The 18,194-nt window shown below is 40.3% G+C and overlaps 1 protein-coding gene across 1 annotated transcript in view; it reads left to right on the forward strand.

Moving 5' to 3' along the window:
- Positions 1-18,194, forward strand: part of MYO5A (myosin VA) — a 101,646-nt gene that overhangs the window by 66,663 nt on the left and 16,789 nt on the right. The window contains exons 19-31 of the mRNA XM_074917357.1: positions 1,461-1,672; positions 2,607-2,763; positions 5,185-5,424; positions 5,939-6,187; positions 7,294-7,387; positions 8,108-8,256; positions 8,966-9,079; positions 11,219-11,362; positions 12,102-12,155; positions 12,893-13,120; positions 14,246-14,254; positions 15,893-15,993; positions 16,535-16,615. Of these exons, the coding sequence (XP_074773458.1) occupies positions 1,461-1,672; positions 2,607-2,763; positions 5,185-5,424; positions 5,939-6,187; positions 7,294-7,387; positions 8,108-8,256; positions 8,966-9,079; positions 11,219-11,362; positions 12,102-12,155; positions 12,893-13,120; positions 14,246-14,254; positions 15,893-15,993; positions 16,535-16,615 (1,832 nt within the window). The remainder of the gene's footprint in view (positions 1-1,460; positions 1,673-2,606; positions 2,764-5,184; positions 5,425-5,938; positions 6,188-7,293; positions 7,388-8,107; positions 8,257-8,965; positions 9,080-11,218; positions 11,363-12,101; positions 12,156-12,892; positions 13,121-14,245; positions 14,255-15,892; positions 15,994-16,534; positions 16,616-18,194) is intronic.

Below are 18,194 nucleotides of genomic sequence, written 5' to 3' on the forward strand. Positions count from 1 at the left end.
GAATCTGAAAGAGTAAAGATAGCCTCCCTTCCTCCCTCCTAGCCGCACTGTTTTAGTACTTGCACAAAGTACGAAACCACCAATATTAGCAGAGGAACTGTAGAATTTCCCAGTGATCGCAGGACAGGAACACAGTGATTTTAAGTGTGGGTGGGTTGAGGGTGAGCCTTATCTTGCTTAACGGCAAGATGGATTAACCACACCTTAAATAAGGTATAGTTATCTGGGGCTTTTCCAGTGTGGAGGTGTTTCTGCCTGTGTTTGTGTCTTTCACACTGCTCCTCTCGGCTCCTGTGCTGAAGCCAGCTATTTCACTCCTTTTGTCCCTGTGGCATTGTCTCCTTGCTCAGCACCATGACTGTCCTCATACCTCAGCAGCCTCTTGCTTGCCTCCTACCTCCAGTGGCAGCTCTACGTTCCCAGGCTCTGCCATGCACACCACTGGTGTTGCACCTGAACTGATGTGTTTCTTGGGATTTCCTAAGGACCTGTGAACAGCGAAGGGCGGGCAGGCTCCAGAGAGACGGTTCCAGCCAGTTCTCAGCAGAAGGTGGTTAACTGAGACTACTCAGAAGTGTCAGTTAGGAAGAAAAAGAGATAAAGTTTACTCAAGATAGAAAAGCAAGAAAGCTTGCTTTGCTGAAGTGCAGTGCCAATGTTAGGATGTTTTTGGAAACAAAACAATAAATACTGTGCAGGCAGGTTGGGGCTTTGCTTTTTTAATTCTGTGTCATCGAGTGGGCTTAACTAAACTTTTGGTTTATATGCATGTGTCTGTATTTATAGTGTTAAAAGTATCCTAAGCTTTTTGACTGCTGTTCCTTTTAACTTTGCATCGAACAATCAACAGAATTAATTTTTTTCAATGTACCTTTGTATATTCTCAGTTTTTCCCTCCAAGTACTACTACAGCCTATAGAAATAGATTATTATTCTTTCTGGTTTAGTTCTGAAATTTCAGATGTGTTTGAGCAGCAGCGAGATGCTTTGTTCTGGCTTAGTCCTGATGCCATAAATGACACGGACATATTTGAAGCCCCAGCTGTTTTGTTTGTACTGTGTAATATAGTTGAAGATGGACCCTTCAGAGGGGTCATCCACAATTTAAGCAGGAAACTCCACGTGTGCCCGTTTTGCTTTCATCCTCTGGGCTCCTTTGTCACCTCCTGTAGCCTCACACATCTCTCATAATCCTTGTGTCATTCTTGTCTAAGGAAAAATCTCATGTTAGGCCTTTAGGCCATGCTTGTGACCTTGATGTATTAATTTGTTAACAGAATAGTACAGAGAAAATACTCTCCCCACGCCTTAATTTCAGTCTAGGTTTACCTGAAATATCACACAGATGATTTTGCCTCTTTACTAACTGTACTTTCATTTAGCCCTTCATGCCTTTTTTTTTTTTTTTATCCACTAACATTTAATGCTGTAACTGATCCTCTTTTTACCTCTGAAAATAGGACAAGGATAAGTACCAGTTTGGTAAGACAAAAATATTTTTCCGGGCTGGTCAAGTAGCCTATCTGGAAAAAATAAGGGCAGATAAGTTGAGAGCTGCCTGTATCCGCATCCAAAAGACGATCCGAGGCTGGCTGATGCGGAAGAAGTACGTGCGTATGAGGAAGGCTGCCATCACCATTCAGAGATATGTCAGAGGGTACCAAGCACGATGGTAAGCAATGCTCGTGGGAAAACCCACACTACCCTCAATTCAGCTCCCTTTAAATAGGACGTTTAAATGTGATACATTTGTTCTCTCCCTTCCTGTACTGGCTGAGAGGAAATGATTTTCCAGGGAAATGAAGGAAATTGAATATAATGAGTGTGTCTGTCCTGCCTGGTTTTGACCTTCCTGAGAGGACAGTAGCACCCTGGCTGTGTGATGCTTAGAACAGCATGTCATTAGTGAGAGCAGGGTGCAAGTAGTGCTAGGAGATACGTTGCGGGCGAGGTAGAACAGGACTCTTGACTGAGTTGCTCAGTGTCCATGTGCCCTCCCAGCTGGGTTTGTCCATCCTGCTGGAGAAGCTGTTCCTCATCCAGGGTGCAGCTGTGAAGGGAGATGCATCAGAGTCATTTGTTTGGATTGACTTCTGAGGGATGGCCGTGGGTGGGCCAGAGAAAAGGGTGGGAGTACCGGTGGTATCATTCAAAGACAAGGTGGCTGTGAAGACTGTAGGAATGAACCTTTGGAAGGAGGCTTATGTCAAGATGCTTTGTCATTTTATTTTTTTTTCTGAGAGGGCCAAGAATGAACAAACATTTTCTACAGGTGGAAGGTGGCGTAGTGGAAATAGTTTTGAAGCTGGAGAAAAGGTGGTGAGAAATTAAACTGAGATTATCTTGTCAGTTCTATAGCACAGTTCTCTAAGGAAGTTTAAACATTTCCCCATTAAACCTTGCAAGGTTTCTGTTAACTTGTCATTCTGTTGTACTGTCATATGGTAGAATAGCAAGTAAATATGCTGTATCACTGACATCATTAGGAAGAAACTGAAGTAGAAAATGTAGCTCTTGCAAAAGAGGGTAAAGTTATAGGATGTTAAAAAGTTTTCAAGCACTGGAAAATAATTAGAGGTATTATTTGTAATCCTTTTCTTGCTTAGTTATGCCAAGTTCCTGCGGAGAACACGGGCTGCCATCACTATTCAGAAGTTCCAGCGCATGTATGTCATCCGCAAAAGATACCAGTGCATGCGAGCTGCCACTATTGCTCTTCAGGCTCTCTTAAGAGGTTACATGGCAAGGAACAAGTACCAAATGGTAAGGAATCGTAAGGTTTTACTTCTTCACTCTAGCTTTATTTCCACATACCTTCAGGACGAAGTTGCTCTGTGGTGTCCCCTTGGGGATCTGAAATGTTTGTGTGCGTGCTGTTCTGCATAATGCACAGCCAAACCAGCACACCATTGGTTGAAGGACAGCACCTGGAAATTAGAAAGATCTGCAGTCAGTGAGTTTTATAAACCTGTTATAATAGGGATGGCAGATTTCTGGAGGGGTGCCCGTAAAGGGTGGTCAGACTTGCCTGTCAGGGACTGTCCCCCTCGAGCAGTGAATTGTTCACCGCAGTAAAACGTGGAAGTTCTGACAAGTGCACTTGCTTGGTGTGTGGTGTGTAAACTTTGTCCTCCTAAGGTGGAGTTTTATTAAAGCTGAGATACAGAGATGGCCAGGGAGAGAGGCACAGGCTCTGCACGCCATGGGAAGGTAAACAAGGTTGTTCTGAAGTTTCTGCTGACTGCAAGTGAGTGAAACCGAAAGGCTGCCCTGTGACAGCACTCCGGGGCTGAGCCGTGACTCTGTAAGTAATAGGTGGTACACATGTTGTTCGTTAGGGTTGTGAAAGGTACCTGTTGTTGTTGTTAGAAGAGAGGGCATGCGTTGCAGTCACGTGACTAATACAAGGAATTTGAAATGGTTGAATCATCTATTTCACACATCCTGGGGAAAGATTCTGCCCGAGACATTGCGATGTGCTTCTCAGCTGAACAAGGAGTTTAGTTCCTCCACAGCTTTTACACAAGCTTTCCTGGGAAATACCTGGTGAATTAAGTAAGTTTTCTGATACTCTCACCTTACATTGGAGTGGCCTGTTTCCTCACTGGACTGCATGGGTGTGAGAATTCACTGGCAGATGAGGACCATCCCTGCACTATGGAGGTATTTTGTGGGACTCATTGCTTTCAAACTTGAGATGAAACCATTGCTGAAAGCTAGTTGTGTTTGAGCTGTTCAGGCATCCGTGGGTAACCTGAAGGACTGTCCCATGAAATGTGTAATAAGGAGGCAGGAAGCAGGAATGCTGAGTGCATGGCATGCAGTCAGAAGGACTTTGGCTTTTGACTTTGCTGTACTTTTGAGAGAGCTGTTTCCTTACCTCGGTGTGCTGTTGAACCAAGTGCTGGTATTTAAAGTCACGTGTTTTCTTCAGAAATAAGTGCTAAGGGAGAGAGTCTGGGTATCTTATACTTGCCACTTTGACAGTTGAACCGTTTAAATTCATTGATCTGGAAATGTAACACTTTAACACATTTTCATTCATTTTCTAAGAAGTATAAAAGAAAACAAAATTGTTGTTACCCTACTAGTTTGTCTTACCACCTTTGTGGCAAATCAGTCTAAGAATGTCAACTACATATGATATTCAAGCTGTCAAATCCATGAAGTAACGTAATCTTAAGTAGTTTGTCCTTTAGAAAAAACTCTTTAATTTGCAGAAGCTTTATTAAGTGAACTCTGAAGTCCCTAGAGTCCTGCAAGCCTTGTTGGTTTGGGCAGGCTCTCCATGCATAGCTGTGGTCTGCTGGAATTCAGGTGCTCCAGACCTGGGGGATCTCTGGTTGAATCAGTGGGTGAAGGATCCAGAACCAACTAGTAGACTCTTCCTAGTGGAAGTCTCTGGCTAACACACTTTGCCGGCATTCTTGACTTCTATGTTGAAAATTATTTTTTTCTTTTTTCTTTTTTTTACATTTCAAAGCTGTGGTTGAAATTTCTGCTATGAAATAAGTTGGAATTATTACCATATAAAATTTCCGATTAGACTAAATGGAGATTTTTCCATCATGGCAAGTCTAAGATATATCCAAAAAGGGGGGAACAAAAAAAAAAGAAGAAAAAAGACTGGAACTTGTCATCAGCTAGACTTTGGCTGCTGTTTTTAACACCTGCTACAGTTTACTCTGGGTTCCAGTGTGTCCTAGCTGCATTGCATATCGTGTGGCAGTTTTAAACTTTGTATTGATGAATCCTGTGCAGCATATGTCAATGATTCTAAGATGTTTCAAGATAAAAGATGCAGTAAACCCAAAAAGGATTGTATTTGTAATCTTGCCAACAGGTAACATGTACTTTTGTAATTAGGTTGGATCTGACACAACACAAAGGAATGTTTGTTTCTTCAGTGTGCCTCCAGTTCTTTCTTTCCATGTTTTTCCTTCTGCTTCCTTTTCATTTTATTCCCTGTCATCTTCCTTATTCCTGTCGTCATTTTTTCTTCTTTTTTTGTTTAAATGGATTCCATATTCATTTCTTGTTACTCTTTACCAGAAGTTTCTCTTGTCAAGATAAGCTTTTTCTCTGCGTATGTCATCTTTGCTCTCCTCATTATGGACTCTTTTTAACTGAGCAGGTGTAGTTTGCAACTCTAATACCCCTTGTGGTGTTTTTTCTTAACTGTAGATGCTTCGGGAGCACAAGTCTATTGTTATTCAGAAACATGTAAGAGGCTGGCTGGCTCGAGTGCACTACCGTAGGACCCTGAAGGCAATTGTTTACTTGCAATGCTGTTACCGGCGCATGATGGCCAAGAGGGAGCTGAAGAAACTGAAGATAGAGGCCCGCTCTGTAGAACGCTACAAGAAGCTTCACATTGGCTTGGAGAACAAGATCATGCAGCTGCAGCGAAAAATTGATGAGCAGGTAAAAGCTTCCTGGCCTTGGGGAAATTATTTAGAAATCTTGTATTGCCTTGCGCAGTAGCACTGGGGGCATTCACAGAAAAATGCACTGAGTTTTCAGTGTAAGGTGTCAGTTTTCTGCTAAAGATAGAAGAGAAAGGGAGGCCACAGTAGAACCGGAACAGTAAAGCATCCATTTGTGTGTCTCAGCAGCACTGAGAGAAAACTGCTCCCTCAACGTCAGTATTTCACTTGAAGCATGGCAGTTGCTTTGCTTAAGGGGAATGTGAGGAGATCGTGTTTGATGTGTGGGGGCTTCCTGTCAGATTTTAGTTCAGGATGTTATCTGCAGGCTTAGAGACTGGACTCTTCTGTGCCCTTGTTAAGGAATTCTGCAAAACCAGACGGAAACTTCTTGGGAATGGGGAAGCTGCTCTTTTGTTCTTGTGTCTGGGTATATCCTGTAGGGAACTAGAAGTCTCCCTTAAACCAGAACTTCTCCAACAGCTGCTCTGTCTGTGTTGTGTTTTGCAAAGAACAAAGAGTACAAATCTCTGCTGGAGAAGCTGAGCAGCCTGGAGATCACGTACAGCACGGAGACAGAGAAGCTGCGGGGTGATGTGGAGAGGCTTCGGACGAGCGAGGAGGAGGCCAAGAATGCGACCAACCGTGTCCTCAGCCTTCAGGAGGAGATTGCCAAGCTCCGCAAGGAGCTGCACCAAACTCAGTCCGAGAAGAAGACCATTGAGGAATGGGCAGACAAATACAAACACGAAACCGAGCAGGCAAGTATCCAGTCTCAGATGCATGAGAAGATTTGTGGAGGTCTGTGTCCACTCAGGTTTTGCCCAGGCTTAACTGCTTCAGTTGTGTGGCTGATATTTTTACAGTATTTTGAAGCAATGTTCTGTACAGCCCTAATAGGCTTGATACCTAAACAAGTACACCTACAGTAGAACGTAATAAAATCTATATATTGTATGTAAATATATGTATTCAATATATTCAGATTTTGATATTGAAAGTATTTGCAAATCCAAATATTTAAGCTTCCTCAATTAGTCAGAGGTAACGCGTTCATAAAAAGAAATCATCTTACTTACCTAGGGAGTGTAATCACACAGATATCAGAGATCTGTCCCATACACAGTATTCAAAGGTACCTGCTTATATCCCACCCAATTTAAACAAGTAGCCTGCTAAACACATGTGTGTATGCACAGTCTAGTTCAACAGGTTTTGACTAGCCCCTTATCTTGGCTTTAACCATGAACAGATCAAACAGGTTGTTTCCTCTCAAGGTTACTTGCTGATAACGGTGCAAGTTTTGAATATTGGAAGACACATCCTGTCATTATGTGATGTTGCAGTGATGCATTTCAAGATCAGATAAATATGAGGAAAAACATTAATTGGTTAAGCAAAGGGGATGCGTAGTAACGATAATCAGAGTCAAACGAGAAACTGGTTCACCTGAGCATGGTTAAAGTAGCACAGCTTTTGGGCAGAGGCAGGGTGTTGGGTTATGGTCTTACCCAATGCGATGGACTATGCAGCAGAACTACCAGATTTGTTCCTATTTTAGGGATATTTCTATTTTAAGAAATAAATTGCATATTTGGGACTTCACTGAAAATTATGGCACAGTGGAGTGGTTCAAGGCAGTTTGGGCATCTGATCACAAACAGAGTGCAGAACATACAGGGGAATGCAGTGGGACATCTTTAACACATGCAATTTGGGAAATGAAGATGTCCTAACTTAGTTCACTGATTTCATTCTCAGAGGAAAAGTTTAAGTATTTGAACTCTTACAACACGGATGTAGTTGCTGTTAGAGCCACCGATGAAAGATGAACTGCATTCCGAGTCAAATATTTATATCTCTGTAGCTGGTGTCGGAACTGAAGGAACAGAACACGCTACTGAAAACAGAAAAGGATGAGCTGAACCGCCGCATCCATGACCAGGCAAAGGAAATAACAGGTTGGCTCTGTTCTCCTCACTTAGGCTTTCTACTTCATGTTACCTTGTAAAGCAACACTCTGCTGCACAGCCTGGGCTAATTTGCCTTAGTTTGCATTCCTTTCTGGTTTAATGTTTTCATTTTGTTGTTTTAAGAACTCACACGCATCAGAATTATTTACTCTTTCGGTTTCCATGAAGTCCTGAGGGTTTGGGGTCTTTCTGGTGATGGTGACTGCTGCAAAGCATTTTACTTTTTAAAAGAAGGCTCTGGTATTTAATACAGTTAATCTTCTGCAGCGCTTCCAGCTGCTCTAACTATGTAGACAGCAGCCAGAGGAGTGTATCTCTAGGTGGGAAGGCTGTGATGGAGGCAGTTGCAGTGAGGAGGGTCAGTGTGCTTGAGGTGTAAAGCATCTCACGTCTTGCTTTTTACATAATGCAGCACTGGGCTAGTGCCCCCTCCTTCTCCCTCCAGGAATTACTAACGCAAGGTATTAGCAGAATAGTTATCTTGACTGAGCAAACCCTTCTGTGGTTACCACAGTAATGCTTTGGTCCTTCATATGTTTGGCTTAATGTTTGCCTGTGGAAGCACAAATACCCCACACCAGCTTCAAAGGGCAGACTTCCACCATCTGTGTTCCTGGCGCAGACACAGGCTGTACCTCCAGGATGGGTGCGCTGCATGGTTGGTAGAACTGGAGTTCTCACTTTTTGGATTCCTCTTCTCCATGGCAGAGACGATGGAGAAGAAGCTAGTGGAGGAAACAAAACAGCTAGAGCTAGATCTGAACGACGAACGGCTGCGGTACCAGAACCTGCTGAATGAGTTCAGCCGTTTGGAGGAGCGGTATGATGATCTCAAGGACGAAATGAACTTAATGGTGGTAAGTGGCCAAACATCTGAGGAGTCGAAAGCTGTTCACAAATGTGTTCAGGCAGAATCTAGTGGTATAAGTTAAATTCTGCTGTCAGCTGTGTGGTGGTGACCTCAACCTGAAAAGACAATTTGTCCTTTCAAATATTGATTAATTAGATTAGCTCAGCCCAAACAAACACATTTAAAATTTGTGGTTGATGTTTTAAAAAAAAAAAATTTTATTTTCATGTTTGTGAAGAAGGATGAATTCCTGCTGTGTCTTTGCTAGTGGTATTAGATGTGCCATCTGCCCTTATTTTGCCCTGAAGTTACTCACGTGTGCTGGGGTTGTTTGTACCACATTCATCCAGTGTTAAATTTTAAGTAGTTCTAGGAATGTTTTCTGTGACAGGAAGAAAAAATACTCCTCAACACAATGTCTAGGAAGTTAGAGAATTGCTGCCTGTGCTTCCTGTATACTGAGCTTTTCTTTCCCACAAAATGCTGTGTTGTTGCTTGATTCTGCTTTCTGCAGCAGTACTTGAGGGTGTAGGATCTGACTTGTCTCCACAGATTTCTCATATGCTTTAGGTGGCATGAGAGACCAGAATCAAAAATCTTATAAATTTTTGATAGCTGTGAAATAACACCAAATATTACAAGCTAAATTATAGGTTGTGAAGAGACAGTCACAGGCAAAGCCATGTAGTGGTATTGATTTGTTTCATTTCCACTAGAACATCCCCAAGCCTGGACACAAAAGAACGGATTCCACTCACAGTAGCAATGAATCTGAATATACTTTTAGCTCTGAGATCACAGAAGCAGAAGACTTACCAGTGAGGATGGAGGTAATGTTAAAAAAAATCCACAGCTTTTCATTGATTAATGGTTGACCTTATTTCTATCTCTTTTTTTCGTATGTTTGTGAACACCATATCCTTACATTGAGATACATAGTGCTTTGATCCAAGCTTTCCCATTTCCTTGTTGAAGAGAGCTCTGGTTAGTTGTGGTCCTATGTAAAAAGAATTTGTGAAAGAATACTTTGAATTATTCTGTATTTCAGTAAACATAGACATTTGGCCATCCGGTTGATTTGCATCTGTAAAACATTGGCTTGCCAGTGTTTTGTAAACACCATCACTTTTTCAGCACGAAGTGGGAATTCAGAAAACCAGTAAGACTTCCTATTCCCATAATACTGTATGTTCAAGGATTAGAAGTGGCAAGGTGGGTAGCCACATTCTTCACTCCGTGGAATGAGTTCCCTGTTAGGGATGAAAACCTCATGTTGATTCCTTTTTCCTCTGTTTCATAGAGATGAATAAAACTCCCAGGATGTACAATCCCTTTGCATATGCAGTGATACAAATCCGAGGATATTTAAAATTTTTCAGAAAGATGACTGTCTTGATTCAGCTAATGAATAATAATCGTGAATAAGTTGTGGTGCAAGTCCAAGCCATTCTTGGTATTTTCCAAGGTAGCTCCCCCTTTTGGCCCCTCCCAAAGAAGTGGGAACTGCTAAACAGGGCAGAGAGCTGTCAGGTTGGGACTGTCCTTTGCAGTTTGCAGATGAAAAGCTTTTTCTGTGCATGCTAGAGATCTTTACTGTGAGCCACTGCACAGCTCGCTCCATTTGCCCGCTGTCTAGGTTAGTTATCTCTGCAGTTGCTTTTTACAGGCTGTCATTACTGGGTTTGAAAGCCTCCGCAGAAAATTATTTTCTACTATGGATGCAGATACCCTGACACATTGATGCTGACACATATTCCATGCGGACTCTTTCATAATTTGCCTTCCCACTTGTATTTTTTACGTTGCATAATTGTTTCAGAAAGATGTCCCTACCTTCATGAATAATCAGGAGAAAGACAAAGCCACTACATGTGATTGGATCTCACAAAGGAGCCAAATGTCATCTTTGGCTAACAGACATACTGAATTGCTGTTCTAGAGCCAGGTTTGGTCTTTAGAATATTAATTGAAAAAATCAAATCACACAAGAGTGTGAATAAATGCAGCACTGAGAAGATTAAAACTGTGTTTAACCCCTTAAGATTTCAAACTCCAGTTTGACTCTAACCATGTAGATTGATACAAAACCACATTAAAAAATAGGGTCCATCTCAATACAAACCAGTAAAACCAGAAAACTCAAAGCCTGTTTTCTTTTTCCTGAGCTGTTAGTGTGGTTTATGGCTCTTCCCCTCAACAGTAAAAGGAGATGAAGTGGAAATGGCTGTGCTTGCTTGTCTGCTACAGTCATTAATATTAATTTTCTAGTTCACTTTCTAGGCTTCAGAATTTCATGGTGCACTTCATAGTAAGTGCTTTGATCTTCTTGATACATAAAGTACAAAATGGCTGATGGACAATTCCTGATGCACCTTCAGATTACAAACGCTGTCCTTGCCCAGAAAACAGTGAGAAAAACAGTGGATTAGGCCCAGAACAAGCTGTATAATTAGAATATTAAAAGAGAAAAAGCATTAAATATATCTTCTGGTACCTATTTATGTTGCATCTCACTAAATTAACTTGTAAATCTACAATCACCAGAGAGCTTTCTCTGTAGCTGAAGAACTTGCTGTAGCTATAATTTAAAACAAAGCAAAACAAAAAAAGCCTCAATTTACAATTGTTTCCAGGTGAGTCTAACCACAGACTTTTTTTTCTCCTTTCCCCCTCCAAACAAATAAGAATAAAAGGTATGCTTAATTATAGACCTCCTGTCTGCTAGGTAGTCTCTAGTGCTTTCTGTTGCTAGGCTTTAGGTTTAGATATGTTTTAGTAGATCCTTTTTTAAAAGAGCGTTTGATAGCTGATGAAATATTTTAGATGCTAGTAGTCAACTCTCAAAATCGAGTAACATTTCTGTGTTCCTCTCTTTCCCCAGTCTTTTTCCCATCTTTACTCACTGTAGTGCTTCCTTGTGATGTGGAAGGGGAATACTTCTTGACGTCCTTCTTTTTTTTCTAAAGCAGGAACCAAGCGAGAAAAAGGCACCATTGGATATGTCTCTGTTCCTCAAGCTGCAGAAACGGGTTACGGAGCTGGAGCAAGAAAAGCAATCCCTGCAGGATGAACTGGACAGAAAGGAAGAACAGGCTCTCCGCGCTAAAGCCAAGGTGGACTCCTTGTAGCTGATCAAATGCTGACACCAGAGTTATCCCTTCGTGTGAAATAGCTGTGTGAATGCTGACTGGCTTTTACTAAATCTTCCTCTAGTATTTGCTTTATTTAACGACAAGTTTTACGCCTGGTGCTTAGTACTAGGGACTGGTTATTTAGTTTTCCAAGATCCTTGAGATCCTCTGATAGAAGTTAACGGGAACAAAAAGTGCTTGGGACTTGCTTAAAAAAAAATAAAGTCTGTTTTTATTAAGGAATAGCAATATAGAAATCTACTTAAATGATGAGGAGAATGAGTAATGGTTCGTTTTAGGCAGAATAAGAAGTGTTTCAATGAGGATGCAGAGCTAAAGTGCTGGGATTAGACATGTTTAGCAGATTTTATTTCAAATTCTCCTCTGATCTGGTCTCTTAAAATACTTGTAAAAATTTGAAACCAGTTTTGGCAATTTCTTGAGCATCCTGGGATTCATCCTGCTCTGTTGTTACCAGTGACAGTTGTGTGATTTGTACATGACTTTATTTATATAAACCAATTAGGTGTCATAAACCCATAACCAAAGAAAGGAGACAATGCCAATATTCAAACTAAAGCACTCAGTGGTAACAGAATGAGTGTTTTCCAGTTTTACAGGAAAATAATTTGAACTCCTTTTCCTTTTGTTGTCTCAACTAAATTAAAGAATAGAAACGACTGAATTTTTGTTTTTCACATTTGTCTGTATTCTTCCATAGGAGGAGGAAAGGCCTCCGATAAGAGGTGCAGAACTGGAGTATGAGTCGCTCAAGGTAATTCTAAAAAGGTGGTTTCTGTTGTTTTCTAGTGAGAATATTGCCACCAATTGTATGTGCTGGCATAGAAAATTACATCAGCCCTCCCGTTTCAGAATATAAGCTGGAGAAACTAGAACAAAAATTCTCCAGCAATCATTTTCTTGTAGGATTGCCTTTTTTGAGGTGTAGAATGTGTGGCTGGGGCTGCAGAACAAGAAGATCCCCTAAAACAGGGAGAAATCTCTTTTGAAACACTTTGTACAGCTTGCAAGTTAATTTGAGCAAAACCACAGTGATAAATGTAGCCCTCTTTTCCAAACTCATTATTTAAATTAATGCGTACCTTAGACCACTAAAACTAAAAATATTTCTGAATATCACTGAATGATTCAGGATCTTCTTAGCTTGCTGACCTTTATTTGTTATGAGCTTTATTTTTTTTTTGTTAAGGGGAGAATAAGAGGAATTTTTTCCTCTTTTTTCTAAGGATTGGTAATTTTTTCTAAGGATTGATAATTTTTTTCCTATCAAATCTGTATGATTCACGTATATGTGTTATGATTTTGCACTTCAGACAAAAGGTTAGCCTTGTTAAGTGAAATCCTCCCAGGCACTATGCCCTGTAGTCAGTAAGCCAGGGATAGGGAGAGACCGATTGATTTGCTGCTGTTACTCATTGTTTTTGCCATTTCTATCCATAGTTTTGTACATGTGGTTTCTAGGCATGTCAGAATTATCCCTGTTTCTTGCAGCGTCAAGAACTTGAATCTGAGAATAAAAAACTGAAGAATGAGTTGAATGAGCTGCAGAAGGCCCTCACAGAAACACGGTCTCCAGAGGTAACTGCTCCTGGTGCCCCTGCATACAGAGTTCTCCTGGACCAGCTGACTTCAGTAAGCGAAGAGCTTGAAGTACGCAAGGAAGAAGTCCTCATCCTGAGGTCTCAGCTTGTTAGCCAGAAAGAGGCGATTCAACCCAAGGTAAATAGCAGTCAGCAGATGCGCTGTGTAGTAAAGTTACGCTGCATCGCTGACGTGCTTTATTTAATTTCACAGCGTGCTTGAAAAGGCAGGAAAAAAATGGTCTAGGTTTGAAAGCCTTTGTAAGCGTAATCCACTGATCCATTGCAAGTGCACAAATTGCAGCAGTCCAAATTGGGAGATTCTACTAATTACCCAGTTTTGGGTTTGTGGAGGTATTGTACTGACCACACCAGGCTGGCAGATACCAGTGGTATGGCCAGGATCTCCCCAGACTCCTTTAACAATGCAGAAATAATTCTCGTTTGGAGCAGTGTCATTTCTCTAGTGAGTATGTGGTTTGACTGGAAAATTTACAGTAGTTGTCAGGAATTCTTTTTGATTAAGAGTTCAGTAGGAAGTACAAGGAACAATTTCTTTTAAATCTATGATTGCAAGTCAATAACATTTCACCAAGATAACCTACGAAGATTAAATTCCATAAGAATTATAAGAATATAAGAATATAAATTCCATATTCTTGCTTGATAGGTGCTGTGGGGTTTTGTTGAGTAGATTACAACCACTGAAATGCATTTCTTCTAAAAAGCTCTAATTCTGATGAGATACTTAGGGCAGTAATAGCTTTGAAAAGAAGTCATTCTACCTGAAAAGGTATCATGTAAATCCAGGAACTAGTCATTTCCACTGAATTAGTCATTTCCACATCCAGTGTTTCATAACTGCAGCAGGGAATGAACAGATAGATCATCTCTCCTTTCCTGCTGCAAAGTTAGGTTTATATTTGTCCTAAATAAATTGGAAGTCTGTGATGCATATATGTACGTATCTTGTTTTAAATGATTAATTCTAAAGAAAACAAAACTCATTTTTCTGTAATGTTTAGAACATTGTAAAGAAATACTTGAATCCTTTAATAACTTGTCTCTAGCAATGGTGGCATACAAGTGTTGTTTTTCCAGCAGTTACGAGTATGAGGGAAGTATGAAGGTGACCTGTGGGGTGGCTAACAGCCAGTTTGCAGATAGCTTCTGCTTGTTAGGTTGGACAGCTGCAGCACAGACAGATTTTTTTTTTTTTAATGATTTGTTTTTCTTCTTTCTTGCCTACCGATCTGATTGCCAGGAGGATAAGGTACATGTTTTCTTCTACAGTTATAAACCAGAACGCTTAAATGCTAAAAAAACCCTCAACAGTACTTCAGCTGTCGTTTCATTGCCTCTCATAAGTAACCTACATGTATTTGAAGTTGTTATTGCACTTTGCTGTTATTGAAATGCCATTCTTATTATCCTGTGTCCCCTCTGTCCCCATCTTCTGGCTCTGTGCAAGGGAACAAGTTACTTCAAAACAGGGGGATTTAACAATTCTGAACTGTTGGGTTTTGGTAACTTGAACATGAAAGGAAGGGTTAAGGAATTGGTCTAGTCAGCTCAATCAATGGATCTTGCTGAGTGTCTTTGGAGAGTAGCTGTGATTCCAGAATCAGATCTCTTTTAACTTGCAAAATCCATAAATTTCACACAAAAAAAAAAGTCTACGGTTTGAAGAACTACCTTACTCTATAGTGTTTGCTGTCCTCAGCATGCAGCAAACATCGAGGACTCACATTGTGATCTGTAGATATTAGATAGGAATTGCTGAATGTTTGATTAGAAAATGTAGCTGAACACATAGTATTTTTGAGCATGAGAAACTGAACTGACTCTAAATGAAGGCTGTTAATTCAAATATTACAACTGCAGCAGGTAGGGTATTCTTGAAAATGTAAGAGTAATTATAGCATTTCTTTCCATCAGCACAAAAATAATAAATATGTCCTGACTGCTAAAGCCTGATAGATTGTCAGGTGAGATACAGCACTTTTACTGTGTAATAAAATAATAGTTGGAAAATCACAAAGATCTCGTAAGGATGTTGGGAATAATTCTTTAAGGAGCTTTTACATTTTATTGGTTTTTATATTAGGTAACATGAATCATACTAGCATAGAAACCTAGGCTCCAAAATTTATGTCCACAAAGTTGTTATTGTAAATACTTTGCAAAATTTTACTCAGGAAAATAGCATGTGATTGTTTTGAAAGTCAAAAAAGTCAGAATTCCATCTCTTATGTTCATTAAGTCCTGTGGTTCTGCTGTAATTATTCCACAGCAGTGACTCAGATCAGACTGGCCGAGGTGACTGTAAACATCTGTTAAGTATTTCAAGTTTTACTGAAGAAAAAGCAGAAGTGCCATAGTAAACATTCAAAAGGGAGACAAAATGGTATTAAGGTGATATCTAACCTGAAAAATCTCAAGCCCTTGTAAATTATTTCCTGCTTTGCCAGAGTGCTTAAAATACATGAAGTGAGGAATAGAACTTATTTGTGAGACTTGAAAGACTACGTGCAGTGCTGTGTTTAAGAAGTATTAATAGAATTAAGCTTGCAAAAATATGCTTCTTCAGTTTCAGTTTTAGCAGCTGGTGCTGACAATTTGAAATAAAATGTAAATTCCTAATTTTAATAAATTTATTTTGTTCCTTTTACATGATGAACAAATAAAAAGAGGTTAACAAATGTACCCACTTTATTAGACAGGCTGATCTTTGTTGCATGTATTCATTTTAAAAGATACACCAAATGGACATAGAAATTACGGACCAACCTTCTGCTCAGGTTGCCATGCGAATTTTCATGTGGCCACTCAAGGATTAGTAAAGTGACAAAGATTCAAAGAACAATTTACATTGTTAAATTTACCCTGGGAATCATTGTTCTCTTTCCAGAATACCATGACAGATTCTACAATCCTCTTGGAGGATGTACAAAAGATGAAAGACAAAGGAGAAATAGCACAGGCGTATATTGGACTGAAGGAAACAAACAGGTACAGGTTCTCTTTATTTACGACCATTTGGGGTCTGCTGTGATACACTGTGTGTATCTTACTAAGTTCCATCTATGTACATAAAGTCTAGATACTTAGAGAACACTTACAGTTGGGGTTATCATTTGATTTGATTAGTCAAATTGCTATATGCAGTATTTGAAAGATGAGGAAACAGGGAAAATGCAAACTCGAGCTTCCTGGATTTACATCTTCTTAGCCTTCAATTGCTGCATTGCTCAATCTGGGTGCCATTCCCCCTGCTGGTTTGTTGTCTTTTCTCCAGCAGTGGTCACAGTAGTCTGTTGTAATACATCTACTGTAACAGCATGAAATGCTGTAACCACTTGGGCGAACACCGATAACTGAATTTCATCGTTAAGAAGAAATGCGTATAAACAAGAGAAGTGATTTGTTGTTTTACGGCATTTTTTGTTTCGCTTTTATAGTAACTGTAATTTAGTGTGTAATGTCCTTAACGTGTCATCTCATCACCATCACATATCTCTCTTGTATTTTTTTTAAACACTTTCCTTGAAAGGCAATCTCCCCAGGACTATCATATGCTGAATGAGGACGGAGAACTTTGGCTGGTTTATGAAGGGTTAAAACAAGCCAACAGGTTACCAGACTTCTCAGAATGGTTTTTTTTTTCTTCATTTGCATCTTCTTTTCTAGCTAACTGTGCCCCTGCTATGGGTTTGCTTTAACTACAGTATTTCTATTGCTTTTAACAACTAGGAAAAAACTTCATCACAAATTATACAAATTAAAGAGTTTCCTCAAACTTAGTCCTCAAACCTTTCTACTTGTCAAATTTTATCATTAAAAAAATTAAGATGGCACAACAACTTATGTGTAATTCATAAGAATATTGTACAAAAATTGACTGTAAAGTAGCAGAAGCTCCACAACTGGAAGAGATTTGTAGCTGTGTATTACTTGTCTGCCTTTACATCAGGTATCAAAATTACTGTCTTTTACAGTTTTTCAGCCTAAAGAAGTACAATAATTTTAGTAATTGTAAAACTATTGTTTGAGTAGCTTCAGCGTACTCTTAACTTTCAGATAGCTATGGGTCTTACTCTCCTTGTGGTGACTCAAGTTCAGTAAACTGAACATTCTTCTCCCACGTCTCTCCCCGTGCCAGATTCAAAATGTAAGACACAAAATAACCAACAATAACCAAGAGAAGTAACCTTCTCTGAGGAGGGAGCCTCAGTGCAGTCCCTGCAATCTCTGCAAAGACTAAGGAGTGAGATTTGTCTCGTTAGGAAAGGCAGCACTGGCTCTGTGTGCACGTCTGGGCCCTCTATCCACAGATGTGTCCCAGACTTCCAAAATGGATCCTAGTCCTGCACTGGCAACTAATTCAATAGGTCAGCAGTGCTGATCATCTTCAGTATACACATTTGGTAGCAGTAACCACAGGAGGAGGTATTTTGCAACGAATGCTACTAACTAAAGTCTTTCCTTTTCTTGTGCTAACAAATTCTACACCTAACATTGTTTTGTAAGCCTGCGAAGAGCTAACTTACGAGCAAGTGTTCTGCAGAGCAGGATGTGAGAGTGTGTGCTCTGCGCCTCTTCTTTCTTGTCCTAGCACTCTAGAGACAAGAAGCTTTATATGAAATGGCAGGGCAAGGCAGGTAAATGACTGTTTGCCCTTGCGTGCTTGATCAGTCTGGTTACTAATGAATGTGCCTGCCTTATGCATATTTAAACCCTGAAAGATTGTCTAATTGAGTGCTAGTAGTCACTAGTAATGTCATTTCCTGTGTGTGTGTTGTAAGAAATGATGAATCAGAGCACTTGGACAGTGCCTCTGCCTCGCAAGCAGGAGTAGATCCCCAGAGCAGCGCTCGGAAGGACGCTGGGACGTGTTATCCCCATCACACATGAGAAGAATTTCAGACGTGATGTGCCCAAGGGGAAAGAGCGAGGCAGTGGGAGGATAAAATAGAGGTCCCAGATCCCAGTCCTGGGTTTAGTTCTGTTGTTAACCTTCTGTACACTAACGACGACCCTCTGCCAAATGTTGGTTTTAATGTAAAAACAAAGATCATTTACGTGCATTTGCAATTGAATGGTTTCTGACTGAACAGGCCACTCTAAAAAGATTTTCCTTTGTTAATATTGCAGGGCCCTAGCTGAAGTGAACGCAGCGACTTCCTTCCTCTTACACAGTTTGTTTGATTTGA

The sequence above is a fragment of the Athene noctua genome, chromosome 13 (genome assembly GCF_965140245.1).
Source record: "Athene noctua chromosome 13, bAthNoc1.hap1.1, whole genome shotgun sequence".
NCBI classification, from domain to species: domain Eukaryota; kingdom Metazoa; phylum Chordata; class Aves; order Strigiformes; family Strigidae; genus Athene; species Athene noctua.